Source organism: Eschscholzia californica, unplaced genomic scaffold (assembly GCF_041429995.1).
Source record: "Eschscholzia californica isolate CP2 unplaced genomic scaffold, dmEscCali1.0.p SCAF_3, whole genome shotgun sequence".
Classification (NCBI taxonomy): Eukaryota; Viridiplantae; Streptophyta; class Magnoliopsida; order Ranunculales; family Papaveraceae; genus Eschscholzia; species Eschscholzia californica.
Window position 1 is genome coordinate 64,147,103 of NW_028238420.1, and position 24,228 is coordinate 64,171,330.

The 24,228-nt window shown below is 37.1% G+C and overlaps 2 protein-coding genes and 1 long non-coding RNA gene across 5 annotated transcripts; 2 read left to right on the forward strand and 1 right to left on the reverse strand.

Annotated features, from left to right (window-relative positions):
• The first annotated feature begins 785 nt into the window (after nucleotides 1–785).
• LOC147553242 (DNA-directed RNA polymerase II subunit RPB2-like) lies at nucleotides 786–13,187 on the forward strand. 2 transcript variants are annotated; one of them, XM_086672196.1, is made up of 17 exons: nucleotides 786–1,229; nucleotides 1,403–1,885; nucleotides 1,977–2,174; nucleotides 5,494–5,558; nucleotides 5,645–5,731; nucleotides 5,895–6,015; nucleotides 6,101–6,271; nucleotides 7,978–8,127; nucleotides 8,205–8,312; nucleotides 9,602–9,718; nucleotides 10,103–10,252; nucleotides 10,329–10,529; nucleotides 10,617–10,694; nucleotides 10,786–11,076; nucleotides 11,150–11,455; nucleotides 12,430–12,852; nucleotides 12,928–13,187. In XM_086672196.1, the coding sequence occupies exons 1-17, from the start codon at nucleotides 1,056–1,058 to the stop codon at nucleotides 13,012–13,014; spliced, it is 3,210 nt and encodes a 1,069-aa protein (XP_086528322.1). In that variant the 5' UTR covers nucleotides 786–1,055; the 3' UTR covers nucleotides 13,015–13,187. The 2 variants fall into 2 exon arrangements, with proteins under 2 accessions (XP_086528322.1, XP_086528323.1); XM_086672197.1 differs by lacking the exons at nucleotides 786–1,229; nucleotides 1,403–1,885; nucleotides 1,977–2,174 and adding exons at nucleotides 3,665–4,026; nucleotides 4,119–4,249.
• Nucleotides 12,123–14,929, reverse strand: LOC147553243 (uncharacterized). 2 transcript variants are annotated; one of them, XR_015238784.1, is made up of 5 exons: nucleotides 14,619–14,929; nucleotides 14,166–14,244; nucleotides 13,949–14,061; nucleotides 13,200–13,320; nucleotides 12,123–12,824 (listed from the first exon to the last, which is right to left on the reverse strand). It is a non-coding gene; the product is annotated as an uncharacterized LOC147553243 (long non-coding RNA). The 2 variants fall into 2 exon arrangements; XR_015238783.1 differs by having other exon boundaries at nucleotides 13,200–13,325.
• A 6,418-nt stretch (nucleotides 14,930–21,347) lies between these two features.
• Nucleotides 21,348–23,666, forward strand: LOC147553244 (putative F-box protein At1g32420). The gene has a single exon (XM_086672210.1). It carries the CDS (start codon nucleotides 22,382–22,384, stop codon nucleotides 23,501–23,503), a length of 1,122 nt encoding a protein of 373 aa, XP_086528336.1. The 5' UTR covers nucleotides 21,348–22,381; the 3' UTR covers nucleotides 23,504–23,666.
• Nucleotides 23,667–24,228: the final 562 nt, after the last annotated feature.

The following is a 24,228-nucleotide window of genomic DNA, read 5'->3' on the forward strand; positions in this document are numbered from 1 at the left end:
CGGATTCACGGTTGTTTTATTAATTCCGTAAAAATTAACACGGGAGTGATTGTAAAATTAGAACCATATTAATCAAGCACAATCAGACATCTCCAATGCAACTCTCAAACTCAAACTCTAAAACTCAGAGTGGCACATAAGATTTTTTAGAGTTTCTCTTAAAAAACCATCTCCAATGCAAAACTCAATATGAATCTCTAAAATAGCGTTTCTCTTAAATGTTGCATTGGAGAATGTTTTCTAATAGAGTATCTCTAAATAGACAAATAGGAAAAAGATCATTTAGGGATCCAATTTTCACACTTGACAACTAGGATTTTTAGAATTATTATAGAGTGTTCCATTGGAGATGCTCTCATATCACTCCCTCAAGATCCAACCCGATGGAGTTTTAATTTAGAAAAATAAACTAATTAATGGGGTTTCAAATTTGATCGATAGATAGCGAGGGAAACGACCGAACAGGAAAAAAAGAAATGTTGAAAAATGAAATCGTATGAAAGTCACCTACCATTTTTCGGAGACTATTTTTACCAAAGTAGAAAGAGAATAGATACCAGGAAGTTCAAAATAAGCATAAAAATAGGAAAGAGAAAAGAAGTAAATGTTTTGTGGTAGGGTCAAAATAAATGTGGGAGTGGGATTTATTAGTGATGGCAAACTTTTTTGATGAGAATGTTAGACTTTAATAACATAATATACCTTTCAACAAAAAAAAAACATAATATACTAGTAGTACTTTTTATTTTATTTTTGTTTTATTTTATTTTGTTGAAAGAATAGTAGTACTTTACTAGAATAGAAAAATAGATAGAAGATTCTCATAAAAAAAACAAAAAAAGAATAGAAGGAAGATTTTATTCGGACAAAAAGTATTTGACGTCTTTCCAGGGATGCCCAATTTTAGACCCACGTGGCACTCGATTAAGGTGGCGGGATTTTGCCAAAACATTTTGCCCTAACGAATCCCAGAAAGACCGCTCACCTCCTTTCTACTACTACTGTTGTTCTACTGTTGTTCTTCCCCTTGGATTTTAGGGTTTTTTGATATCAAAATGAATGGAGGTGACGAAGAAGAAATATCAGAAAATGATATATGGCCTATTCTACATTCTTATTCTCAGAGAGGTTTTGCTTTTCATCACCTTGATTCATTTAACCATTTCCTGAGTTTAACAATGCAGAGAATCGTCGATGTAAATGGTAGCTTAGAGATTCGTGATCGTCAGGTATATATGAAGTTTAACTAGTAATTTGTTTACATTAACTTTACTGCATACTACTACTACTACTAGTTTCCAAGTATGAACTCAGACAAATTAATTTGTGGCTTTTTATTTATAGTCATTTACATATCTAGATTAAAGCATACAAGTAACATTTGATACACATGATTTTCTAGAATATTGTCAAGCTCGAGTTTGGACAAGTGCACATTAGTAGACCTCGGACTGCCGTGCATGAAGGATCAGAGGATTTGTTCCCACAAGTAGCTAGGCTACGCAACCTTACTTACTCTTCTCACATCTACGTTGATGTGACGAAGACGATTAATAATAAAACGTATATAATCAACAAGGTGTATATTGGAGATATACCTATTATGGTCGGCTCGCATAATTGCAATCTCAACGGAAAATCTGAAAAGGAGATAATGGAACTCGGAGAATGTCAACACGACGAAGGGGGCTACTTTATAATTAAAGGTAAAGAGAGGGTGGTCATTGCTCAGGAAAGGATGAACACGAATCAAGTATTTGTGACCAAGAAGAAACAACATAATAAAACTGTCTATCAAGCTGAACTCCACTCGATGGCGGAACCTCAAATAAGTCCTAGAAAAATCATTTCGGTGCAAATGGTTCGTGGCGGTAGCACAAGAGGGGTAAATTTATCACTAAACTTTTATTTAAGTATTATTGTTGCAAAGAGTGTTCAAATATCAAATGTTTGATATCGGCAATCGTTTTCTGTAGCGTTTTCAAGAGAAATGCATATATGCTCGACTACCCAACATACGTGTCGATATCCCGATAGCTATTGTGTTTCGGGCACTCGGTTATGTTACTGACAAGAAAATAATGGAATGCATATGCTATGATCCCTCCGACTACAAGATGATCGAGTTACTTCGACCATCTATTGAGGAAGCATATCCGATTCAAACCCAAGAGGTATTGCTAATGCTTTGTGTTTGTTTAGATTTTAACTTTTTTTTTGTGAAGTTGTTATATGAGAAAAATAGCTAGGTAAAGAATATTACTTTTTTTGTACTCGAACTTATTTAGGTATTATACTTTTGCATATTAGTGTTCATAATGAGCTCACATAAGAATGTTCGTGAATGTAGCCTAGGGTTTGGTGTGGTGTGTGTGTTGTGCGTCTAGGAGTTACTGATTTTAGTTTGTTGGGATTTATGTGAAATTTAAAACTGGTTTAGGGTCCTTTAATCCAACCTAGGGCAGCACAACATGCTTGATATGTTGAGTGGCGCGAAAGTATTCCCTAAGAAAGATTTATGGACTTGATACCATCAAACTAGGGTACGCCCATATGATGAGTGGAAGACCAAATTTAAAACTAGAAAAGGACTCTATGAATGGTTTGTATTGCCTTTTGGTTATCTAACGCGCCTAGCACCTTTATGCGCGTTATGAACCAAGTCCTTAGACCACTAGTTGGAAAATTTGTTGTCGTACACTTCAATGACATCCTCAGCTTCTTTTTATCGGCGTTCATAGTTTTCACCGGTGGCGCCCTAAGACAATCAACGTAGTGCATAGTTTTCATCGTTTAGCTTCTTTTTATAGGCATTTCATCCGCAACTTTAGTACCTTCATAGCTCCCATAACTGATTGTCTAAAAAGAGTTACATTTATGCGGACCTCGGGAGCGGGAAAAAGTTTTTTTTTGAATAATTGGAGCGGTTAGGTCTCTCCTCCTCAACATATCCATCGTAGGAATCTTCTCCAGACAGGCGGCCCAAATGAAGAAACTGGTTCTTACGGGGATGTTGTTTCTCCAAATATCTTTCAAAATAGTAGAACTTGAAGTAGTATCCTGAGATAGGAGACAATAGATAGCTCTAACCGACAAAGCAGAATCAGAAGAAGATCGCCAGACTATTGAGTCCTCTAGATCGGAGAGTAACCGAATTGAGAGCCTCCAACAAAGCGCTCACCTCCCCCATCAAAGAAATCAATGACTGCCCCTTCTTTGTCGGAGACCAAACTAAAGATAACAGGGGACATCTCCTTTAGAGGCCTGTCTAAGAGCCAGATATCCTCCCAAAAACTGGTCCTACCACCATTTCCTATCTTAATCTTAATAAGGGCTTTCAATCTTACCCATCTGTTATATATCCCCCTCCAAACCGAAAAATCGTACGGGCCTTTTGGTTGTTTCGGAATCCACCTATTTTCCGCTTCACCGTATTTTTCACAGATAATTCTTCTCCAAAGATTCTCTCTTTCTATTCCAAATCGCCAAAGCCATTTCAAAGTCAATGCATCAATCATATGCTTAAGACTTTTTATACGCAAACCCCCATGAGATAAGGGTCTGCACATCAACTCCCACGCAACCCAGCGAATATGTTTCGATTCCTCATCTGTATCCCAAAAAAGTCCCTAAATTTCTTCTCAATCTGATTGATAATATTAGTAGGCATAGAGAACAAGGAAAGAAAGAAAATTGGAAGAGCAGAGGGGACGACCTTCACTAGGGTTAGCTATCCTCCTCTCGAAAGAGTTGTAGTCTTCCAAGAAGATAACCTCTTCGCAACTTTCTCCATAACAGAATTCCAGATATGTGTAGACCTATATGCTTGATCCAATGGCCCATGTAAGAGATTGGAGGTGAAGCTTTGCCACAACTAAAAATGCCAGCCAATAAATCCAAGTGTGGAACTTCTATCACCAAACTCTTACCGAAGTTGATTTTTCAACCCAAGGCTGCCTCGTAGCAAATCAGCTCTTTGTTGCTCATCATCTTTGATGAAAATAGAGTATCATCAGCAAATTGAAGGTGAGATACCACTGTACCACCAACTGAAGCTTTGAACCCATCGAACCATTGTAATTGTTATCCCTTAGTGATCTGACAACTTAGAACTTCAGCAAGAAGGAGAAAGAGCAATGGAGAGATAGAGCCTCCCTGCCTAATGTCGCGAGAGTTTTGGAGGACTGAGGTAGAAGTACCGTTCACTAGGACGGAGAAGGTAGCCGAAGAGATACAATTGAAAATCCAGGTCTTCCATTTCCTCTTGAATTCCATTTTATCCATCACTGGATAAAGAAAACCTCAGCTGATCTCTTCATAAGCCTTCTCTAGATCCGCCTTCACTAAAATTTCTCCGGAATTTAGCTTCAACCTGGAGTCGAGAAGTTCATTAGCGATTAAAACCCCATCGAGGATCTGTCTTGCTTCAATAAAAGCACCTTGATTAGGAGAGACAATAGTTAGCAAACAAGGCTTTAGTCTGTGTTGTCCTTCTTGGATGACATTTTGTAAGGTCCTCCCACCAAGCTAGTAGGATGATAATCATTTAAGGTTTCTGTGTTGTCCTTCTTGGGAATGAGAAGAATAAAAGTTTGATTGAGTCTCCAATCAAAACTACCCGGAAAACCAGGAATCCAATATCATTTTAATGATGTCTTTGCCTATTATATCCCAACATTTGATATAAAAAGTTGATGAAGAATCCATCCCGACCTGGGGCCTTATCGGTAGCTAAATCTTTTATAGCCCTTAAGATTTCATCTTCTGAAAACTCCTTCTCAAGGGTCTTCAGCAAGCGAATCGTTAATCATACAGATAGACAACCCATTAACCTCGGGTATCCAACTCCAAAGAGCTGGTTCCTCATAAAGGGAAGCAAAATGGGATAGGTCGTCCAGTTGCGTTTTTCAGCGAGAAACTGAACGATGCAAGATCTAGGTACTCCACCTACGACCTTGAATTTTATGCCATTGCTCAAGCTTTGAAGCTCTAGAGACATTACCTCATTCATAGGGAGTTTGTGTTGAACTCTGACCATGATGCCTTGAAGTATTTGAATTCCCAAAAGAATCTAAACAAAAGGCATGCTAAGTGGACTTCCATCCTCCAGAAGTACACGTTCCATTTGTGGCATAAAGTTGGAGTAGTCAAGGCACGCTAAGTGGGAGTTGTTCTAGCCTAGGGTTGGTTAACTCTATTCTTTCTCTCTCTCTCTCTCTCTCTCTCTCTCTCTCTCTCTCTCTCTCTCTCTCTCTCTCTGTGTACTTACTTTGAGTTTAATAAAAACTTGTTAATAGCTGATTCCAAGTTTACTCCCATTGTTATCAGCTAAGGCCTAGAATTGTATCAGCTAAGGCCTAGAATTGTTATTGTTGCGAGTCTTTTGGTGTTTCTTTTGCCCTGCATCAGATATTTGTGACTTCATTTTGCTGTATGCACTTCTTTTAATCTAAGTGGTTGTGCTAACAATATTTTCATGTTTCCACTGTCTAGATTGCACTTGAATACATTGGAAAAAGAGGGCCTGTTGTTGATCTTACAAAGAGAAATAGAATCAAGTATGTTAAAGTGTTTGTGTACTCCTAATTGTTTCTATTTGATGAATTGCTTTGTGCATACTGAGTACAAATGTTCGTCTTTGTAGGTATGCCAAAGAGATTCTCCAGAAGGAGATGTTTCCGCATGTCGGAATTGTGGAAAATTGCGAAAAGGAGAAAGCTTATCATTTTGGGTAAAATTTTCGTCTTCTAGTAGTTGTATTAAATGTTATTGCTAAAGATACTGATGCAAAGTATTTCTCCAGTTGGTCAATTGATTTTGTTAGTAAGCAGTAAGGTCAACCAGTCACTTTAAGTTTTGCATTAGATACTTACATGGTCTGATGTTCTTCTTAGGTATATCATTCATCGGCTACTACTCTGTGCTCTTGGCCGTAGGGATGAAGATGATAGATACCATTATGGGAACAGGAGGCTAGACCTTTCTGGTCCATTACTTGCCAGTCTGTTCCAAGTGGTTCGTGATTATGGAAAATCTTAACTCTTTTTTAAAATTGTAAATTTCGATCAAATTTTAACTCTTACTGTTTTGACAACTACAGCTGTTTAAAAGCATGTTGAGCGGTGCGAGAACATTCATTGACAAGACATTTAGTCGTAGCCAAGATTTTGAGTTGTCCAATGCAATTGATTCCACGATAATTACCAACGGATTTAACTATGCGCTTGCCACGGGAAACTGGAGGCAACCAAACCTTGTTGGTGTGTCACAGGTTAGTGTCATGTTGTCGATATATATCCACACACACACACACTAGAAAAAGGGTTGCTTATAAATCAACTTTACTTCTCCACATATATGAAAATACTAAGATCACGTTACCTTCTGTTTTCTCCTCTAAACTTTTGGCTCTTTCTCCATATATAAAATAGTTTATTTATCTGTGCATGTTTCTGTAAGTGTAACTTTTAAAAAAATTGTGAACTTTGAATTAGCATTTCTGATAGCTATTCTCTTCCATTGCTCATTTTTTGTTTGTTGTGTACCTGAGTTGATGCATGATCCATCTATTTTGGGAAGAACTGCTTATGTTGACTCCTTGACTTGCTATCAGACCGCTTTCTCTACGGCGGGAAAGTGTCAACTGGTAGTCTTGCACCAACTTTTTCTGGTGGGTTTTCATTTGCCAAATATAGTCCCTTTTGTCTGAAATGACCTCCGCCTCCGATGAGATATGAAATATCTCCCCTGCAACCACCAGAATTTGCCTTTTCGGCATAAAGCCGGTGGGCTTACACTGGACATTCACCTTAGACTGGAAAATTCTTCTCATTCCATGAACGGAAGGGGATACCAAACATCTTTACGGAAAAGACATTAGGATCTTGAGAGATTGTGTTGCATGTGAATGGCCACTTCCATAAACAGTTCCGTGTTAAAGTTAGGAAGGAACATGGATTCGATTTCCCATGATATATCTGTGGGTTCTTTAGTTCGAAAAACGGCAAACCCTTTCCTGGATGGAAGGATATTGAACTTTGGTGAGTTAAGGAAGTTGTACACCACACTTTGAACTCCTGACCAATCTTCTAGTGGTGGAACCATCTCTAAGATCACTGTCTAGCTATAGTTAATGGAGTATAAGCTACTGCCACCCTAGGGTTAATGGAGTATAAGCTACTGCCACCCATTGGTGGAATAGAGGTTTATGGTTGGGTTTTCAAACTCCTTTCGTCATGTCTTCCTTTCCATGCATTAGGTGTGGGTTCTTTGGAGGATGAGAGAATCTTTGGAGAGGATTTCTCATACTTATTCCGACCACGATTCTGCAAAAACCGCTTTGCCACCCTTACCAGTCTCATCCTTCCGATGAAGATTCTCTGTGGGCTGCTAAGATCCTTCAAGCGGTTAACCATAATGCTTCAACCCTGAGTGTTTCTTCCTGCCGGAAAACACACTGCCCTTCCATTATTTCCTTACCCCACCCCCTATGAGCCCATACAAAATCTTCATGATCATTTTTCATGCTTTCCCAGAGCCATAAGGACTTTCCATCTCTTAATCTACTCATCTTTTTCGCTGAATCACCCTTACGTCTCTGCGAGGATAGGAGATCAAGAAAGTTTGCCAAACTAGTAATACCATCAATGGGGAGGTTAATCGTCCATTCTAGATAAAACCCAAACTCAGATATCCTAAAACGTCCATTTCCTAGTATAATATAACTAAGGAATATTGTTTGCCTTCTGTTGCTACTTTCCTTTCTTATCCATAGATACCGGCGACTTGATGGTGGGAACCGAAGTTATTGTTGTTTTCTGTTTACTTTATCTCTCCTCTCCCCATCCAGTTCATGTAACCCATAAATTTGTCCTCACCTTAATCCTTCACAATCAATATAAGAGTTACAGTCAAATTCTTATGTTTAAGTGTATCATGTCTTTCCCACTAAACTTGTTAAATTACTTATTTTGCCAGGAACTCAACCGGTTTAATTATGTCGCAACTCTCTCTCACCTCATGAAGTTAAATTCCCAGTTAGGGCATGAAGGGCGACAGACAAAGCCCCGATTAATGCATAACACATCCTACGGGATGGTTTGTGCATTAGAGACACCTCAAGGGGAGGTATGCATTTACTGGTACTTGTTTATTTTTGTATTTTCAACAATTGTTTCTAACTTAGGTGTCTTTCTATGATTTAGATGAGTGGACTCACAAAACATCTTGCATCAACGACTTGTGTGACTGTTGGCTCGTCACCAAATTTTGTTTTGGAAATTTTAACGAAGGAGGGTATGAACAACTTAAAGGTACCTCTTTGAATTTGTCTATAAAGTTATATGTGCATTCTAAATTTATGGGGCTATGGGCCCAAGGTCCAAAATAAAATCTAAATAAGATCTAAGGCCCAATCATAAAAAAACAATAGGTATTTAGTCCTTTACGTAATATACCCAAAACAGCCTTGTTGTAAAGGTTTAATGACCAAAAGAGTTTGCCACCTAAATGTCTTATCAAGAGTAACTTCCATCTTCTAGTTTATATTTTCAAGAAAAGAAAATTTTATCCCATTACTCCTCTCTCTTCTATTATCTCTGACCAAACTAAACCCACTATTTTTTCTCTATCTCTTCCATTCTCACTCTTCCATTCTCTGTATCAAAGGTAAACCAACTACTTTTTCTTCGTCGCCCTATCTCTCTCAACAATGGTACTGCTTCATAACAGTGTTTCTCTCTCATAGAAAACCACACGCTTCCGGTGTGAAGGTGAAACGAAGATGTTTAGGTCGTTTGTGAACCGATCCAACCATTTGATTCACATTTCATTAGTAAAAAAGAGGTGCAAAATCTAGCAATGTTTCTTAGATTTAATTTTTGTGTGAGTTTATGAAATATGAAGTATTTTAAGTGAAGCTAGTTTGTTTCTTTTATGGTTTGATAAACATACATGATACAAAAAGAGTTTTGTGATTTGAATCTACCACAGTTTAGGGATGCATTTTTAGGGTTTTTACTTTGTGTAGATCTTGATAGGAAGTTATGAAAGAAGTGTTTAGGATTTTTACTTTGTGTTGAATGTATAAATCACTTTGTATGAAACTTAGTAATGCATTCGGTATTTTGTACAATGCATTTTTAAGTGTGTAATTCGTTTTTGTCAGTCACTTTAGGATCTGAGCATAGTGGATTGTTAGAAATGTTGACTACATAAATGACATTATATGATGCTTAGATGTAATACATTTGTAGTGTCGGATATTGCAACTGATACTTTGTATCTTGCATCTTTAAGTGTGTCTTTGGTTGATTAGCAGAGAGATGGTTCTTAATGCATGTGGTATTTGTACAGTACATGTCTAAAAATGTATGGAAGTAGAAATTCTTTAAGTTTCCAAGGGATGGAGTATATACAGAGGGCTAAAATGGGAACAAAAAATCAACTTTCTTGCCTCGAGATGCTAATTGGTGCATGGGGATGATGAGTTGGACTAGGTGTATGGACTTTCAATAGGTTTTGATGGATAGGTGGACTATTTGTTCTAAAAAAGATATATACAAATTATCCATCTTTTAATTTAAATTCTACTTCTCTGCAGGATATTAATCCTAAAAATATTCGTATAGAAACTAAAGTTTTTGTCAACGGATGTTGGGTCGGCATTCACAAGGAACCTCAAGATCTAGTGAAGACTCTGAAGAGTCTAAGGAGAGAGGTATGGAAGCAATAGATATAATTTAAAAAATAAGTGTTTCACATTTTTTTGTGGTAATACAATGATATCTGAACTTACTAGTACTCTGAACATGGTCGTTTGAATTATTGTTTAAGTACAAATTTTTGTAGGCATTACTCATGTGAATTTCAAAAATCTAGAAACTCCTTGATGTTTAATTCTCTTCCCAAAACTGCCCCCATCATCTTCATCTCCTGTTGCCACCACACCACCATTATTCATAAAGTGAAGTCATCCAATGCTTTCATCCCCAAGTCGCTACTTTATACATTTTTTCGAAGTAATTTAAAAGTATGATTGTAGTTATTTTTTTTTGTTGAAAGAGTATGATTATAGCTTGTTTTCAAATACCATGATCTTTAGGGGGCCATCAACCCTGAAGTCAGTGTCTATCGAGATTATGATTTCCAAGAGTTGCACCTATGCACTGATCATGGGCGTTGCACTCGTCCTCTTCTTATCGTAGAGGAACAGAAGCTGCTTATAAAGAGAAGCCATATTGCCGCTCTAAGAGTATGTAAAAGTTTTGAGTAAATTTTTAACAACTATATATTCACACAGACAATTCATTAACATCGTTAAATTCCAGGAATCCCCCAATGGCTGGAAATCAATAATAAATCTGGGACTGGTTGAGAATGTGGACACCAAAGAGGAAGAGAACACTCTAATTTCAATGACATTGGATGATGTATCTCAGGGAATGCTCAATTACAGTCACTGCGAGATACACCCAATGTCGATGTTGGGTGTTAGTGCTTCTACAATTCCGTTCTTGAATCACAATCCGGTTCGTTTCTTTAGCTGATGAACCATTTAAAATCTTTTGAGTTTAGTAATTATTGTCACTTAAACATTTTCACTTTTTTCAATCTAGACTCCTTATAACATTATCGGAGCAGCTATAACCAAGCAGGCAATGGGTATTTGTGCTACAAACTACAAGTTACGTATGGTAAGCTTGCTTTAGCCTTTAACTTCATAATTTTTCAAGATGCATGGGCAACTTTTTGCCATTTCTAACCTTTATACTTTTTCGAGTTTAGGATTCTTTTAGTTATATCCTGAACTACCCCCAAAAACCACTTATTGCAACTTCAACAAGGCATACTGAAGAACTCCCTACTGGAATCAATGCAATTGTAGCCATCGCTTACCATGAGTTCAACCAAGCCGATGCCATTATCATGAACCAGTCTTCAATAGACCGGGGGCTCTTCTCATCGGTATCTTACCGTACCTACCAAACGGTGGGTCATAAAACTTCTGCTCAGAATCAAACCCTGGAAATTGGGAAAAGATGGTCGAACTCCACGACATGTGACATTGTGGACAAGGTATATTCATTTCAATTTGTTCATATTACATCTTCTGTGGTCGGATAGTTTTCAGTAATTCTATAATTGACAGATTTTGTTGACAACAAATGCTGATGGGAGAGAGTTAACAAAAACAAGGACAAGATCTAGTAGGAACCCACAAATCGGGGACAAGTTCAGTAGTAGGCACGGTCAAAAAGGCACAATTGGGATGGTATACACCCAAGAGGATATGCCATGGACAAAACAAGGAATCGTCCCAGATATGATCATCAGTCCACTTTCATTCGCTTCAAGAATGACAATTGGTCAACTACTCGAGACAATAGTTGGAAAGGCCAGAATTTTCACAGGAAAACCGTATATTGCTGTTCCTTTTGCTCCTTTATCCGTGACTGTGAGTATTCTTTCAAATCGATATTTAATTACTAAATCAATGTTTTAAGCATTGCTCACACTAGAGTTACCAGATACTTTCCACCCTACATACCGCGCACCCAATTCACCGTACCCGATTTTCGTACTCTTTTTGGGTGGATTCGCAATGCAATACCCCTACCCGATTTCCGTACCCTTTTGGGTGGATTCACGATGCAGTACGTATCAGAATTTATAGTCTTAACCTAAAATCTATGTAGAGAACTCTAAATGTCTACAAATAGGTGGTAAGGTGTCCAGAAAAATAGTCTAAAACGAACTGAAATTGAAAGTAGCGGACCCAAGAAGTATACCCTTAGCCTAACCAATTCACAAATGGCAGCGAAGCCATACCAGAGCGAATAGGTGAATTATTATATAGGCAGCAATCGATTTTTTCGGTTTTGGCTCGAGTCGAAACTGAACCAATAAGTGACGGTTTAATTTGGGCTGAAATCGAGCCAGACATTCGGCCGACATGGTTCAGCTCGATTTGGTTGATCGGTCGCCAAAAATTCAGCGATTCATCTTACTTGAAAACCCTAACACAAAAGAGTAGAAAGAGCGAATGTAAAATTTTAAATTTCTAACTAAGGACTGTTATACATAGAACATCAGCGAGACCGACAAATAGGAAAGGGGGGATAGACTTGGAAGTCTTGATTAGGATTTTTTTATTTATATTTTAAAACTTTCTGACTTTACAATTATTATTAAGATTACAAAACTATTATTTCCTTTTTACTTCGGATTCAGTCAGTTCAGTTTGGGCAATTTCTAAAAACCGAAGCCGAAGTAAAACTAACTGGTTTGAGTTGTTCGGTTTTTCGGCCAAACAAAGTCGAACGGTGTTCAGTTCTTCCCAAAAAACCGATTTGAGTTGTTGGGTTTGGCCGATTGGTTTGGTTTTTCCTCACCCCCATCTCACTCTTTTTTTTTGTATGCTTTCATCAGATGCATAACATAGAAGCTGCTCTTCGCTCATTTGGGTTTAAAGATAACGGGTGTGAGACATTGTACTCGGGCAGTACTGGGCGAAAATTTGAGGCTGAAATCTTTATAGGCCCAACATATTACCAGAGATTAAAACATCTCGTTGACGATAAAATTTGGTCCCGAGCAAGAGGTCGCGTAGAGAGCCTCACGAGGCAACCGCCGGGAGGACGGTCACGTGGGGGAGGTATTCGCTTTGGCGAAATGGAGCGGGACTGTCTGATTTCCCATGGCACAGCATATGTTCTTCAAGAGAGATTATTCAGCGTGAGCGATCCGTGGAGAGCCCATGTGTGCGGACAATGTGGGCTGATTGCAACCTTCTATCAAAGAAAATACGACTTCGAATGTAAAGGCTGCAAAAACAAGAGAAATGTTGTTCAGGTGATCTGTCCCCCTATAAGTATAAAAAGTTCATTATTTGAAAAATGTAGAGAATCTTAAATTATTATGTTGCAGGTACATATCCCCTATGCATACAAGCTCCTGGTTCAGGAATTGATGTCCATGTCAATTGCCCCAAGGATGAGATTCAGCAACCTTTGAGTGGTAAATGCTCTTAGATGAACTAATGCCTAACCTTCACTTTCCTACCTTTCAATTCTGACGAGATACATTATACATTTGTTAAAATACAGACGGTTTTGTGTGAGTCCTTAGATAATCTTTACTTTGCTTTTGGGTAATGCTTTTACAAAGTAATTTACTTTTATGAAAAATATGATGCTTACCCAATGAGATCAAAGATAAAAAAGACTGAGCGAACTTAGATCCCAACTCTTTGAGAAAGAAGAAGAAAACACTGCTTCTCACTACGAATAAGGTCTCGCCCTTCCAGCAACTCTTAACAAGCTTAACTGATGCACAAGAAACAAAAGAAATCAGTCACCAACGGCAATCATATAGCAACACCACTAACTAGAGAAGAAGAGAGAGATGTAAGAGAAGAGAATTTAAGATTTTTGTAAGATGTAAGACTTTTTCATGAGTTAAAGGTACAGTTGGCTGACAAAAAAATACTGACTTAGTCGAAACATAGCTAACCAAACTGAAACGAAATCACGGATGGAGCTATAGATGGCCTGCCCCGTGTAGCACGGGGCCACCCATTATATAGTTTGAAAGAGCGTGCTAGTAAAAACTTGTGTTTGGTTATTCATTTTTTCTATTCTCTCTTTGTTTCTTTTGTAAGAAACATAACTCAAATACTATTACATTAAAATGATAAATACTACTGATATCCACTTCCTTTTGTAGCTACAACTAATATCCACTTTCTTTTGTAGCTACAACCAATAACCATTTTTTTTGTGAAAAGTACAAACAAAAGTATGATACAATATGACTTCATTCATAACTCTAACGATACACTAAGTGAAAGAAGTTATAATTTTATGATCGAATGGAAAAATCTGATCGAATGGAAAAATCTGATTTAAAGAAAAAAAAATTAAGGTATGTTACTTGTAAATATTCATACCAAAGGCAGCAGAATCTCTTACTCTTCTTTATAGAACCCTACCGTGGGTACCCTTTGGCCCTTCGGGTTGAAGCTAGGCTCTGCTCACTTGGCCCTCAAGGCCGGTCCTGGATCTAATAGACCATTATATGTCATGTTGCAATATTTATCATCTTTTCTAATACCAAAATAATGTTTTTCAACATTAAACCAAATAATTGGATAGGCAAAAACTTACTCATATGTTCCATATTCATCAAGAATTGGTGCCAAAACGCCCTATAGGATATTTTGCTCCCTACCCAATGGAAGATATGCTGTAAATCACAAGTTTCATATTAACATAAAATTTGATGGTAAACAAAAACAATAAGAAATTAAGTTGATTGGTTACAAAAAAATAATAATAAATCTTATGAAAAGCTAATCTCAGCCGTTTGGGTGGTTTCTCAGAAAAAAGAAAAGAAAGAAAAGGTTTTTTCAAACAAACTAACATGTATGTACGGATATTTAGAAGTCAAAAGTAATCTAAAGGCTTTACCACATGAAGATATATGTTCAGACTTTGTCAGATTAATAGATCTAAAACATTTTTACTTAAAAAACTGAAACAAATCTAAAATTATAGGACAATCTATTACTACTAGATCAGATATGAACGAAGCAGTTAACAGAGAGGTACCATCATTACCTTTTACCCAGAAACATGTTAACTAAAACTGGATAACCAAACACAAAGAGAAACAAAGACAGAGATCTCATCCCACCTCTCTCTCTCTCTCTCTCTCTCTCTCTCTCAGATCACAGAATGTTGTATAGACGCATAAGTGGTTCAAGAGAGGAGGAGGAAGATAAGTGAAGAGGGGAGGGGTTGGGTGGGTGGTTGATTTTAAGGTCATAAAAAGCTTCACGACCATACCCTAAATCCAACGGATATCATGAAAATTCTTCATCTGACGGACAGTGTTATTGTTACCTAGGTCATAAAAATGTGAACCCCCCTTGGGCCTCTTGGTGAACAAAAACCTTTTTGTTACAGGGGGTATTTTATAAAATTTGTGGGTGAACAAAAATGCCTTTTTGGTCAATCAAGTTTCACCACCTATGTGATGGTGGCGGTTTTTCGGCGACATTGACGATTTTCCGGTGACGGCAACGATTGTTCGGTGACAGCGGCGGTGGTTTTTCTCGATTTTCCAGTTATTTTGTCGACCTTTAGAGTCTTTTCATCCGTGATCTTCATGAGACACTTTGCATTTAAAAGTATGTAACTCTCATGAAGTTTTCAGATGAGAGAAATAAGAATGTATTGTCATCCATGTAAACAATGTGATATTATCACTTATGAATGGAAATGGTTCTTCTCCAAATGAGCATCTTCTCCAAATTTGGGGTCCACTTTTGGAGGGGCTCTCCAATGGTTCCAACTCTATCCTCCCCTCCATAACATTTACTACATTATTTTAATCTAACATTTAAACAAAAACACATTTCCTACATACACAGTAAATTAAAAAAGACATAATAATTATATTAAAAATCACTAATATATTAGAAAAAAATACAAAAAAAATTGCATGAAAAGAAAATTAAACTAAAAATAGTCTAAAAAAATGACAATACATTGCACTGCTTATACTTAAACTTAAACTTCTTCATTAATATGGAGGTAAGTCTCCATTTCCGGATCCATCTCCGCATTCATAAAATTTTTTATTAATGAAAGTTTGTCGTAGTTTTCAGTTTAATTTGTCTTAGTTTCGAGTTGTACTATTTATTTCTATTAATGAAAATTTAGTTATGTTAATCTTTATAAAATAAAATTACAATATATTTTATTTTTATTAATTAAAATATATGTTAAAATGAAACTTAATTAGTACGAGAGAAAAAAAATTAAAGCATGGACTTAAAATGAATAAGTAAGAACTTATACAATAAATTAGGACTAAAAAAATAATTTAAAGGATTTAAATTAAACACATAAAAACAAAAGGACCAAATAAAATGTCTCATCTCATATGGAGAAGGTGAATAGTGCCCCTTCATGTTTGAAGAAGCATTTCTTCAAATCTTTGGAGATTTGAAGAACCATTGGAGAAGGATTGGAGCTCCATCTTTGGAGGGATAGAGCTCCCATTGGAGATGCTCTGACCTATACTTTCAACAACAAAAAACACCACCTATAGGACAAACACATAGATCTCTTGTTTGTCTCACCCTTTCTTGTTCTTTTCTTTTTTTCTCTCCTTCAAGTAATCAGTTGAGTATATGTCTCCATGAGAAAGGAGTTTTTCCAGGATTGTAATGGTACTTCACCGTTCTGACTTCTGACTTGATTTCTAGTAGGGGTGTACATCCAATATCCGAACCGCTCAATCCAAACAGATTTGGGTGGTTCGGGAACCGATCCAAAGTTGATCCGGATTGCCTCGGATATTAAAAGCTTAAAACCGAGACCTTCAGATTTGTTTATGTATGAAGTTTCCGGATAACCGAAGCAACCGAACCAAACCGGTAGGTAATTAACACTTTTTAGTTTTTAATATTATATATATACATGATTGGAGTGATAGATGGATGGTTGAGATTTAATCACTAAAATTTTGCATCAACATTTTCACACATCAAAACAAAAAAAAAAATACTATATGCATTTTTCCCTCCGAATTATATATATATATGATTGGAGTGATAGATGGATGGTTGAGATTTAATCACTAAAATTTTGCATCAACATTTTCACACATCAAAAAAAAAAAATACTATATGCATTTTTCCTTCCGAAGTCCCAATCTCCCATTCGATCAAGGAACCAAAATAGACGTAGGCTTCAAATTTTTCTCAAAAGCAAAACCTTAAGGGGAAATGATAGAGTGCCCAACTACAATACCCAAATTCCCCCATTTAGAAACAAAAGCGGTCCCCACCGTAGTCAAACTTTGAAAAAAATCTTGTCTTTTAGTGATTCCACGTCAGTTGGGCATTTTAGTGGGCACCGAGATGGGCACTCTAGCATCTCCCAACCCTAAGCCTTGCAACTATAACAAACCTTCTTCTCCTTCTTCAAACAACAACTAACCTTCTTCATCTTACACTCTCATCCTTCTCAACCAACGTCTTCCTCTGTTTAGTCCTCTCCTCTGGAAAAAAGGCACTTCTTTCTCTCTCTCTTTCTCTAAAACCCTAATCTCGGTACACTGAAGATCGTTTTTCCTTATGAAGGTTCTCGTTTTGCTCTAGAACAACCCAGTTATGTATGTGTGCAGATGAAGGAGCTAATCGAGTTCACCATGAAATGCTTATTAGTTCTTCTTTCCTCATCAAGATTCTTTTTATGCTAGTTCTTCATAATGGAACAATTTTGGGGTTTCTGATTTGAATTTCTGATTCTTCTACATCATAAACTTAATTCTGCATAGAATCATAACTGAATAAAATTTTGGATCTCTCACTTATGTCAAACAAAATTCTGTGGATTTCTTTGATTTGTGGAATGAGTTTGTTAGGAAATTGATTTGTGGATTTGTTTTATTTCAGTAGGTGGTTTGGTTATCCAATCGAACCAAACCGGCCATGTAGAATTCCGTTGGATAACCGACCCGATCCTCCTATGGTTTGGCTGGGCCAAAATTTTCCATTAATCGAGACTTCCGGTTCGGTCTATGGATAGGCCGAAAAATCGGTTATCCAACCGATGAACAACCCTAAATTCTAGTGTTCACAATTTAGCGTACATCTCTCTTTGTAAAGATATTTTACACTCTTGTAACGATACTAACAGTTGAGTGTCGAACAACTTATTTTCAAGGTTGTGATGGTAAATTATGACTAATGACTGTTTTTGGTAAGTCGCAGGCAAAAAGTCGTCTTGGTTTCAAGCTTACTTCTGACTTACGCCTTGGTTTTGAGAAGCAGAAAAGTTTCCGGGGAAGACGGTGGAAAACCAAAAAACCCAAAACCAAACACACCTCATAAGTCGCAGGCAAAAAGTCGTCGGCCGGATGTTGCAGGCGACGGCCGACGACTTCATCATCTTTATCTTTCTTTTCTGTTTTTCACTCTCTATTCACCATTATCTCTTTCTTCACCCTTTATTCTCTCTTTCTTCTGTCTCCGTTCGTCTGGTTTGGTTTCCACACGAAACCAGATCTGGTTTCGTCTGGAAATAAGAGTTCCGTCGAAGGGGTTCCTCACCGGGGAGCCTCTTCGTCGGAGATGGAGAGGAGAAAAAAAATTATCGCAAAAAATGGAGGTTCGCTTGAGATGATGGTTCGCCGGAGATGGTTATAGTATAAGGATTTGGTTGTTTAGGGGAAACAAAAATTCTAATTTTGTTTTTTGTTTCCACCCAAAACTTCACACCCCAGAAAATTTCTTTTTCCCTCGTAACACCGACCTAATTTTTTACTTCAAAATTGTCTTCACGGGATAATCAAATGCTCCAAACTCCAAGTAAAAGATTCACTTGAGTGCTCTTGATTTCATATTCTAGATACACTAGAAAGCTCTTGATCATATGTCATAAACTTATTGGAATGTGGTCGATTATGTATTTTAGACATACTAAAAGGGTTTTGATTATAAGCTCTTATTTTATCTTCTGAATTAAGGCTATATTCCAGATGATGAGACGTGAAAATGTCTCATTTGAATATCTTAACTCGGGTTAGTTAGTCCAGTTCGAGCGGTTACTCTGATGATTTGTTTGATTTTCTTTCTCAGGTCTCATTTACGGAGTTCGATGCGAAAACATTGTGATAAAGACATACTCGAGGGGCATTTTGGTCATTTTAATGACAAGGGTATTATGGTCAATATTAGTGCTCATGTGAAAGTAGAGTTCAAGACGAACTTGTGGGCGAAAACGGAGTTCGAATCGGAGTTCAGATGAGAAAGTTAGCCGAAGTCAAAGATTGGAGTCAAAGGCGATTGACCATGTTCTAGATGACACGTGGCTGCAGATGGGGACGTTTGTACAAAGTTTCGGTACAATGGTCGGGCTATAGCAGGGAATTCCGGTGTACTTTTGAGGCCTGATTCCATGTATTGAGATGCAAGATACTAGTATGGTCCCGCGTGCTCCACACCGCACATGAAATGATCCGACGGCTGCTGGAGTTGTTTACTGAATCTGTTGGACTCCGAGATTTAAGGATTTTCTTTCCTCTCCTTCGTCTCTTATCTCTTTTAAATGGAAACCGTTTAACACAGTTAGAGAGAGAGAATAAAATGAGAGAAGAGATGGAAAGTGAAGAATGAAGAAATGGAAAGAAGAAGCCGAGAAGGAAAGAGAGGGAGATTGAGGGAGAAGAAAAGGAAAGAAATCGATTTGTGGATTATAACCGAGAAGGAAAGATTGGATAAGGGGAAAATCCTCTCTCTCTACAAAAACAGGTCTCGGCCAAAGAACCAGGGCATCTCCGGACGGCTAAAACAGAGAGTGTAGAGGAGTTTCATAATCTCGAATTGGAGGGGGATCATCTGCTCTCTTTGAGCTCAACTTAATAAAAAAATCAGAGAGAGAGAGAGAGGGAGAGAGAGAGACAGAGAGAAAGAAAAGAAAACATCTCCCGGCCATTAAAGATATAGCCGAGAGCTAGAGAGAGAAAGTTGGAAGGAGAGATTTTGTTTCTGTTTTTCTTTTCTTCTTCTTCTTCTGATTCTTCTCTTTTTGAGAGAGAGAAGATTAGATAGAAAGAGTTAAGAGAGAGAGAGATACTGTAGAGAGAGAGATTGAATCAAGTTTATCAAATTCAATTAAAATTTCATATCTTCTTTGTCTCCTTTCTTTACTGTTCGGTTATAGAGAGAAAGAGAGAGTATATTTCTTGTTTATAGATAGAGAAAGAGAAGCTTTAGAGTGAGAAAGAAGGAGAAAACAGAGAAGGAGAAGAAAAACCAGGGAAGGAAAATTATTTTCTCACCTGGAAATCGTTTCCGGGAAGATGAGAAAATAATTTTCCCTATGGGTCTGTTTGGCAGAATTTTGGGAAAACAGAAGGAAAATCTTTCCCTTAGGCCCTGTTTGGTTCTGAAATAGCGAAAAAGTTAAGTTTTCTTCTCCCTCTTTTATTATTCATATTTATTTAAATCTCGATCATGATTAGCTAAGACTCTCCATCTAGGGTTTTACGATGAAACCCATTTTTGATCTTTTAGAGATATAATTTTTATTGATTAACTCTTGATTAATGCTTCATAGTTTAATTCGTTTTAGTTTGATAAATAGATTTTCTTTTCACTATTTATACTTTTCGATTTGATGCATCGTGCTTATGTTAAATCATTTGACGGTTCATACTTATTAATTGATAAATAGTAGTTTAGAGATTTATTTATTTAAAATAAAATGATTACATTGTTATGTTTTATTCGGTTTTAACGAAAACATCTCCCGGAATTAGGATAGTTCATTATCCGAAATTCGGAGTTATAAAAAAAGAAGAGAATTAACCATTTTAAGTATTTGTTTCTAAAGGTGATTTTATGTGGTGAATTTCTAAAATCCTAGGTCATCTTCCCCCATTTGAGTTCATCCTTGTATTATTTGTATTTATTTCCCTTTTTGTTCAGATACTTTATTAATCACCAAAACCAAAAACCATTTTCAAAACCGTCTTACTTCCAAGTCTTAGAATAGGTTTCACTTAGTCTCTGAGGAACGAACCGGACTTACCGGAATTATCACTTGACGCCCGTATACTTGCGGGTGGTGACCTATTTAGGAAACTTTTTAGGCCCATCACCAGACACACATAATGTTTGATATATTGAGAAGAGAAAAGGGGACCGAATGGAATGAGGTATCATTATAGATTTACTAAAATATTCTTGATTTTTTTTCCATAAATTAATATTTTTTACATGCAAGAATATAGAACGAATGCACTAGCAAAACAATTTTTGTTGTTCATTTCAGTTTTTTTTATAGAGATTGAAAAGATCTGAGTATTTGGGGCGTGTTTGTTCACTTTAGGGACGTGTTGTTTGGAAAAGGTCAATGTTTCGTGTAAAAATGTGCCAGGTTGCTTGAGTTAACCGTCGACTGCAATACGGGCCATTGGGTCAAGAGGGATCGCACGGAATAAACGTCGTTTGTTAGATCTAAAGGAATTACTGAAACTGTCCCAGAATTAGGACCATTGCGGTCATTGGTCCAGGCTTTTAGAAGTTCATCCCAAAACACACTCAAAGGGTTTACACACTATTAGGTAGGTGGAACGTTCACCGTTGGGAGTCATCGCCCCTCATGTTGCAAACTAATCCCCTAACTAACATGTTTGATTAGTTTTTTGAACGCCAAGATGAATGTAATAATTTGCAGTTTAGTCTATTTATTAGCCGAACTTTTGTCCATACTTTAGTCTTGAATATCTAATTCATTTGGAATCGAGTCCGGGTCATTCTCTGCTCTAAATTTGAAAGCCAGAGAGATGAACATGATGTCATACTCTGATTCTAAGTTTGAATAGTCATATCGATCCAAAATCAACTCGAATTTCTGTCGATACATCTACAACCAGAGGAGATCATCCCTAGAATTATATGGTTCAGTGGAGTCAATTTGTCTACTATAAAATGAGATCAATTCTGCAGTTAGATGACTCAGTGGAGTCGATCCTTCTACTGCTAGAGGAGATCATCCTCACAGTTAGACGGTTCGATGGAGTCGACCCGTTTACTATTGGAGGAGACAAACCCCACAATTAGATGGTTAGGTGGAGTTGACCCATCTGATATAGGATCGATCTCCAATTTGTCCAAATCTGTTTAGATTGGATCTGTTTAGATCGGTCCTAATCTGTTTAGATCGGATTGGTTTGGTCCGCCCAAATCTGTTTAGACCGACTAATGACTCCATAATTCCCACATCCACACGGACCGCACCACACGTTTTCTCTATCTACTCCCCGTCTCTCCCAAAAGGCCAATCTAGGGCAAACCTGTATTCGGATGCCATCTCTCTCGATCTTCCCATCTACTCCTTTATTTGGGCTCGAATTCATCTGAAAATTTGGCTTCAAAGAAAAAAAAAATAAATTCATCTGAAAATTGATATATGTGGGTATTTATTAACTGAAAATCAGATTGTTGAATTGTCATTGTTTTGGTTGCTAAAATTCATCGATTAACTTATACACTGTGATTCTGAAGTTTGGTCGGTCGAGTTCTCACCATCATCAGAATTGCTCAACCAGGTATGGAGTCTTCATCAAGTTTTCTAGGTTAACTTGAGAGATGAGGTATAACTTTTATTTGTTTTTATGATTTGGGGGAAACTTTTAGGTTCACCGGGATAGAATATTGGGAGAGAAAATTCAGACATTCTATTTCCAATTAGAATTTCTATTTCCACTCGGATTAGTAGTTCCTAATCCTCTTATTTAAATACCCAGAGACAGTAGGTCTCTTTTTGTGGTAGGAACCCCCCAAAAAATAAGTATACATACCATGAAGAAGAGAAAGACTATCTTGAGTTCTGTTCATATTTTGATCCCAAAGAATTATGACATAGTATCCAACATACTTAGTAGAGTTCCTGTTAAGACGTTGATGCGGTTTAAATCCGTATCCAAAGATTGGTTCTACTTGATTCAACACGATCAATACTTTCATGATTTACATCTTAGCCGACCCGATAATTACCCAATGCTCCTTTTCTCTGTTCGTCTCGACGACACCCAAATCTCTTTATCTCCAATGGATCTACATGGATGTGCTGCAACAAGTCATGCTCATAACATAATAGTGCCTATCGACGAACGTCTCTTGAAACCCATAAACGGTTTGGTATGTATCCAGGAGTACTCCATATACAAAAGCCCCTTTTATGTTTACAACCTTAGCACTCGTGAAGAAAGACGACTGGGAATATTAAAAGAGGAGAGAGAAATATTATCTAGTTTCTTAGGTTGTCCTCGTATTGTTAGTTATGGACTCGGATTTGATCCTATATCTAAGATACATAAGGTCGTGCGCATATGGCATGCCCATAAGAGTATGTTTTGCGAGTTATTCACAGTAGGGGAAGATGAATGCTGGAGAAGGATTGATGAAGTACCACCGTGTATGATTGCAAGAGACTGTGTTTATGCAAATGGTTCCATTTTCTGGAAGAAGCTAGGGGGGTATGACTTTATCGTGGCATTTGATGTTGGAAGTGAAAAGTTCAGGACGATCTCAATCCCTGATTTTGTCCACTTTAAATTTGATTTGCTGGAGATAGACGATTGTGTATCTCTTACAGAGAGATTATTGGTTGTTAGTACAACGAAAAACACTTTTGTGTTTTGGATATTACATGAAGATCCATATGAAAAGAAGAGTAATACTTGGATTGAAGAGACTATTCATGTTGATTGGAAAAGGGACACTATAATAAACTTAGGTTTTGAAGCTATTGCAGGGACAGACCTAATCATCATCGCTCACACACAGAAGATTACTTCTAATACTAAAAAGAATCGTGTTTATCATCTTTATGACAGGAAAAAGAAAACGTCCAAGATGGTAACAGTCACTAATCAGACTTCTTCAATGACGAGTTTTGTGGGAAGTCTTTTTCTTTGCTAAAGCCGCAACATTTCTACCTTCCCCGTCCACTAGGAAGACTGAATCTCTTTTAAGTTTCCCAATTTAGCACTATATAGTTGTGTGTTTCAATTGTATTAATGATGAAAAGGTCGACTAACTTATTACTAATTATCACCGTAACCGGTAATTAATCTTCCGATGATGTGATCTTCGCCTTTATCGTAAGTCTTTTTTGGTGTATGATTTTGTTATATTTTTAATATGGTATCCTGTGAAACCATTAGCTCTGCGCAGGCGTGATTGAATTACTTGTGGAACAACATTGTTTCCTGTAAGGATGTTGCTTGTTAAACTCGAAGTTACTTATTTTTTGTTGAACTTGAAGTTACTTGATGAGTAGAAATAGGAAATTCAGATGAATTTTTTTTGTGTTAGAAGTCAGATCTGAGTTGTTATTTCATCAATTCATTGAAGCGATGAAGTTTTTTCTCAACCTGCCTTGCAGAAAACGAACTTAGAGCATCTCCAATGGGGCACTCTAACAAAAACTTTAAAATCTAGTTGTCAAGTGTCAAATAAAGATTCTCTTTCCTAAGAGTCAATACAGAGACACTCTAAATTTTTTTTGTCTCCAATGGAGATCTTTAAAATCTATCTACTTAATACATATGTCACTCTTAAATTGAATATGGAAAAGGTAGTTGAAAAGAAAAGGCTTCTATTGGTTTAAATATTAAAGTGACACTTAAAGAGTCTCAAAGAGA

Bases quoted from the DNA above. Each gene is read 5' to 3' on its own strand.
- LOC147553242 (XM_086672196.1), top strand. From the start codon at position 1,056: ATGAATGGAGGTGACGAAGAAGAAATATCAGAAAATGATATATGGCCT. The intron at 5,559-5,644 runs GTATGTTAAAGT...TCGTCTTTGTAG, and splicing joins ACAAAGAGAAATAGAATCAA to GTATGCCAAAGAGATTCTCC. The intron at 8,128-8,204 runs GTATGCATTTAC...TCTATGATTTAG, and splicing joins TAGAGACACCTCAAGGGGAG to ATGAGTGGACTCACAAAACA.
- LOC147553244 (XM_086672210.1), top strand. From the start codon at position 22,382: ATGAAGAAGAGAAAGACTATCTTGAGTTCTGTTCATATTTTGATCCCA.